Here is a 5,643-nt window from a genome sequence, read left to right on the forward strand (position 1 = left end):
AAATATCTCTCTTTCAGATCCCTCAGAACCTGCCCTGCTCAGTCACTCTACAGCCAGGACCAGAGGACACAGGGAAGGTACAGAGACCACACACACACACACACACACACACACACACACACATAATGTATACACTCACAGCACTTTTTATCCAATGTCTGTCTCTCTCTCTGTCTCTCTCTCTCTCTCTCTGTCTCTCCCTCTGTCTCTCCCTCTGTCTCTCCGTCTGTCTCTCCCTCTGTCTCTCCGTCTGTCTCTCCCTCTGTCTCTCTCCCTCTGTCTCTCTCCCTCTGTCTCTCTCCCTCTGTCTCTCCCTCTGTCTCTCTCCCTCTGTCTCGCCCTCTGTCTCTCTCCCTCTGTCTCTCTCCCTCTGTCTCTCTCCCTCTGTCTCTCTCCCTCTGTCTCTCCCTCTGTCTCTCTCCCTCTGTCTCTCTCCCTCTGTCTCTCCCTCGGTCTCCCTCTGTCTCTCTCCCTCTGTCTCTCCCTCTGTCTCTCTCCCTCTGTCTCTCTCCCTCTGTCTCTCTCCCTCTGTCTCTCTCCCTCTGTCTCTCTCCCTCTGTCTCTCTCCCTCTGTCTCTCTCCGTCTGTCTCTCCCTCGGTCTCTCCCTCGGTCTCTCCCTCTGTCTCTCCCTCTGTCTCTCCCTCTGTCTCTCCCTCTGTCTCTCCCTCTGTCTCTCCCTCTGTCTCTCTCCCTCTGTCTCTCTCCCTCTGTCTCTCTCCCTCTGTCTCTCTCCGTCTGTCTCTCCGTCTGTCTCTCCGTCTGTCTCTCCGTCTGTCTCTCCCTCTGTCTCTCCCTCTGTCTCTCTCCGTCTGTCTCTCCCTCTGTCTCTCTCCCTCTGTCTCTCTCCCTCTGTCTCTCTCCCTCTGTCTCTCTCCCTCTGTCTCTCTCCGTCTGTCTCTCCGTCTGTCTCTCCCTCGGTCTCTCCCTCGGTCTCTCCCTCTGTCTCTCCCTCTGTCTCTCCCTCTGTCTCTCCCTCTGTCTCTCCCTCTGTCTCTCCCTCTGTCTCTCCCTCTGTCTCTCTCCCTCTGTCTCTCTCCCTCTGTCTCTCTCCCTCTGTCTCTCTCCGTCTGTCTCTCCGTCTGTCTCTCCGTCTGTCTCTCCGTCTGTCTCTCCGTCTGTCTCTCCCTCTGTCTCTCCCTCTGTCTCTCTCCGTCTGTCTCTCCCTCTGTCTCTCTCCCTCTGTCTCTCTCCGTCTGTCTCTCCCTCGGTCTCTCCCTCGGTCTCTCCCTCTGTCTCTCCCTCTGTCTCTCCCTCTGTCTCTCCCTCTGTCTCTCCCTCTGTCTCTCTCCCTCTGTCTCTCTCCCTCTGTCTCTCTCCGTCTGTCTCTCCGTCTGTCTCTCCGTCTGTCTCTCCGTCTGTCTCTCCCTCTGTCTCTCCCTCTGTCTCTCTCCGTCTGTCTCTCCCTCTGTCTCTCTCCCTCTGTCTCTCTCCGTCTGTCTCTCCCTCTGTCTCTCTCCCTCTGTCTCTCTCCCTCTGTCTCTCTCCCTCTGTCTCTCTCCCTCTGTCTCGCTCCCTCTGTCTCTCTCCCTCTGTCTCTCTCCCTCGGTCTCTCTCTCTCCCTCGGTCTCTCTCTCTCCCTCGGTCTCTCTCTCTCCCTCGGTCTCTCTCTCTCCCTCGGTCTCTCCCTCTCCCTCGGTCTCTCCCTCTCCCTCGGTCTCTCCCTCTCCCTCGGTCTCTCCCTCGGTCTCTCCCTCGGTCTCTCCCTCTGTCTCTCCCTCTGTCTCTCCCTCTGTCTCTCCCTCTGTCTCTCCCTCGGTCTCTCTCTCTCCCTCGGTCTCTCCCTCTCTCTCGGTCTCTCCCTCTGTCTCTCCCTCTGTCTCTCCCTCTGTCTCTCCCTCGGTCTCTCTCGCTCTCTGTCTCGCTCTCTGTCTCTCTCTCTCTGTCTCTCGCTGTCTCTCCCTCTGTCTCTCGTCTCTCCCTCTGTCTTCGTCTCTACTTAGGCCTGTGGAGTGGACTTTGAGGTCAGAGCCTTCTGCGCCAGGACTGTAGAGGAGAAGATACACAAAAGGTACAATGTAGTCGAAGCTATGTGTTTTGGTTCAGGGATTCAGTGCAGAGGGTTTAAGTGATCGTGGATGTGATGTATAGGAAATCTGTGTTGTTGATAATCCTAGTCTGTGTGTGTGTTTGTTATACGATTGGGTGCATATAGCGTTTTCATATGATATTATATATGTTATTATAGGAACTCAGTGCGTCTGGTGATCCGTAAGGTGCAGTATGCCCCAGAGAAGCCTGGTCCTCAGCCCATGGTGGAGACAACGCGATCCTTCCTAATGTCAGATAGATCCCTACATCTAGAGGCCTCACTGGATAAAGAGGTAGGACAGGACAAACCGAGACAGACAGAGACCGACACGCATAGGCAGACGGACAGACGCACGGCTGCACGATGGACACACACACACACACACACACACACACACACATTCATTAGTTAAAAGCGTTATGCAAACATTTGGTTGATTGGTTACAGCCTGAGATTATCCCCCAACCAACCGAATTCACTCCTCCCCATGTTCTCTCTCTCTGTCTTCCTCTCTTCCTCCCCCCCCCCTCTCAGCTCTACTACCATGGAGAGCCTATCAGTGTGAATGTACATGTCACCAACAACTCCACCAAAACAGTTAAGAGGATGAAAATCTCAGGTAAGACACTCCCTACCCCTCCCCCTTGCCCCAACCCTTCTTTTCTGCAGAAGCTCCACCACTGCACTGCTGATACCTACCCAGACCCTACAGATCTGCAAACATCGAGGGGTTAGGCCCAAGGGGGAGGGTTACGGAGCGATTTGGGAAAGACTGTAACAGAGGAGAGGCGCAGCCTTCCCATGTCCCCTTCTGCCACTCCTCTGCTCTCTCCATCTTTGTTGCTGTGTGTCTGTCAGTATTTTGCCTCTCCTGGTGTTATTAACCCTTTCTCTCCCCTGCTGCAGTGCGTCAGTACGCTGATATCTGTCTGTTCAGTACGGCTCAGTACAAGTGTCCTGTTGCACAGGAGGAGGCAGAGTGAGTACCCCTTCTCTCCGAAACCTCTCTCTCCATCCCTGTATCCTTCTCTTCATCACGTTCTCTCTCCTTTGGCCCTCGGGACCACACTCTCCTTTTTTCTCCTCTGTGAGAGAATGTTGGGTGAATGCAGACAGGTTGTGTGGCCAAACGGACACTCACTTTTAGTACTCTTGTTTTGTTTGACTATTTCTGTATAACTTCTACCCTCATTTTGTATGACCCTCTATGCTCACTAAAAATGTACAATGCTTCGACATCACTCCTGCCCCTCTCCCAATATACAACACCCTCCAAACCCCCCTTTCTACTGGTACTACCATTCCTGACTACCCCTCTCCTCCTCTCAGCTCAACACCTCTCCTGCCCTGTTACCTCCCACCCAACCCACTCTGAGACCCAAGGCAACCTCATCTCCTCCCCGTCTAGTAACATCACAGCCCCTCGTCCCCTTGTTATGACATCATGGAGTTGGTGTTCTCTCCCCCTGTACTGTAGTTTTACAGGTGACTGATGTAGTGCTGCACAGATGTGACACCTACAATAAGTCTGTGGGCCACGCCTCCGACAGGTGAGTAGAGGAGCAACACTGGGATTGGCTTAAAGTAACTGTCCAGTGTTTCCAGATTTCTATAAAATATGACCTATAATTCGTTAATTAAGTATGTTAAAAAGCTGCTTTACTGTGTTGGAAGGGTGTGGGTGTACCCCAACAACAGAATGGTGTGGGTATAAACCGGTTATTAAAAATATTAATCAGAGTAGACCGCTGATGACATCATCCTTTATGAGGAAATGGCAAGCATTTCTGAAACGGTCTGTTTGAGATACAAGTTTGAGATGGGGTTTTTAAGTGTTTTTATGCTTTGGCCACACATACGAGTATAGGATGAGTCAACAACATTATTTGGTTATGAGTTAACAGAATATTAACTTTTAAAAGTGAGATTTTCACTGGACAGTTACTTTAACCCCCAGAGCTCCCAGACCCAGACCTCCCCACAACCCCAGTACCTGGCTTGATTTAGGCCCACCAAAACTTCCCCTCATAGTCTAAATCTTGATCCCAAACCTCCCACCCTGATAATTATCCTTCTGGACCCCCCTTATCCCCAAAACCCAATTGCCTTCCTCTCAAATTGCGGGAAATCTCTGACTGGTACCCAGTCCAGTCCCCTTCAATTCTCCTCTCCCTCTCTGTTCTAATGGCAGCATCTTTAATCCTTTCGTTCCTCTCAACTTTCCTTACTGCTTCCCAAGCGTTGTGGATGTGTGTACAAGAGTGAGTGAGTAGGAACCAACCACATATGATGAAACAGAGAGAAATTCTAAATCCTTTCTCTCTCTTCCACAGTGACCAGGTGTCCCCCAGCAGTACGTTCTGTAAGGTGTACACCCTGACTCCCATGCTCACCAATAACAGAGAGAAGAGAGGCCTGGCTCTGGACGGGAAGCTGAAGCACGAAGATACCAACCTGGCCTCCAGCACCATGTAAGAGACTAGAGAGACACCCACATAAAAACACATATATATATTTACAGTGCATTCAGAAAGTATTCCGACCCCTTGACTTTTTCCACATTTTGTTACGTTACAGCCTTATTCTAAAACAGATTCAATTATTTTTTTCCCTCATCAATCTACACACAATACCCCATAATGACAAAGCACAAACAGGTTTTTAGACATTTTTGCACATTTATTAAAAATAAAAAACAGATATAGTAGTATTTAGACCCTTTGCTATGAGACTCGAAATTGAGCTCAGGAGCATCCTGTTTCCATTGATCATCCTTGAGATGTGTCTGCAAGTTGATTGGAGTCCACCTGTGGTAAATTCAATTGATTGGACATGATTTGGAAATGCACACACCTGGGACAGTGCATGTCAGAGCAAAACCAAGCCATGAGGTCGAAGGAATTGTCCGTAGAGCTCCGAGACAGGATTGTGTCGAGGCACAGATCTGGGGAAGGGTACCAAAACATTTCTACAGCATTGAAGATTCACAAGAACACAGTGGCCTCCATCATTCTTAAATGGAAGAAGTTTGGAACAACCAAGATTCTTCCTAGAGCTGGCCACCCGGCCAAACTGAGCAATCGGGGGAGAAGGGCCTTGGTCAGGGAGGTGACCAAGAACCCGATGGTCACTCTGACAGATCTCCAGAGTTCTTCTGTGGAGATCGGAGAACCCAGAAGGACATCCATCTCTGCAGCACTCCACCAATCAGGCCTTTATGGTAGATTTGCTAGACGGAAGCCACTCCTCAGTAAAAGGCACATGACAGCCCGCTTGGAGTTTGCCAAAAGGCACCTAAAGGACTCTTGGTCTGATGAAACCAAGATCGAACTCTTTGGCCTGAATGCGAAGCGTCACGTCTGGAGGAAACCTGGCACCATCCCTAGGGTGAAGCATGGTGGTGGCAGCATTATGCTGTGGGGATGTTTTTCAGCGGCGGGGACTGGGAGACTAGTCAGGTTTGAGGGAAAGATGAACGGAGCAAAGTACCAAGAGATCCTTGATGAAAACCTGCTCTAGAGCACTCAGGATGTCAGACTGGGGCGAAGGTTCACTCAAGGACAACGACCCTAGGCACACAGCCAAGACAACGCAGGAGTGGCTTCGGGACAAG

At 50.8% G+C, this 5,643-nt stretch overlaps 1 protein-coding gene across 1 annotated transcript in view; it reads left to right on the forward strand.

Moving 5' to 3' along the window:
- The window catches only part of LOC311122096 (arrestin red cell-like), a gene marked incomplete at both ends in the record, with an annotated part of 7,216 nt that extends 2,715 nt beyond the window's left edge, over positions 1 to 4,501 (forward strand). The window contains 6 exons of the mRNA XM_084196508.1: positions 18 to 77; positions 1,942 to 2,009; positions 2,187 to 2,322; positions 2,565 to 2,649; positions 2,937 to 3,009; positions 4,364 to 4,501. Coding sequence (XP_084052634.1) covers positions 18 to 77; positions 1,942 to 2,009; positions 2,187 to 2,322; positions 2,565 to 2,649; positions 2,937 to 3,009; positions 4,364 to 4,501 — 560 coding nt within the window. The remainder of the gene's footprint in view (positions 1 to 17; positions 78 to 1,941; positions 2,010 to 2,186; positions 2,323 to 2,564; positions 2,650 to 2,936; positions 3,010 to 4,363) is intronic.
- Between the last annotated feature and the right edge of the window lie 1,142 nt (positions 4,502 to 5,643).

Source organism: Coregonus lavaretus (genome assembly GCF_964263955.1).
Source record: "Coregonus lavaretus genome assembly, contig: HAP1_SCAFFOLD_9632, whole genome shotgun sequence".
NCBI lineage: Eukaryota > Metazoa > Chordata > Actinopteri > Salmoniformes > Salmonidae > Coregonus > Coregonus lavaretus.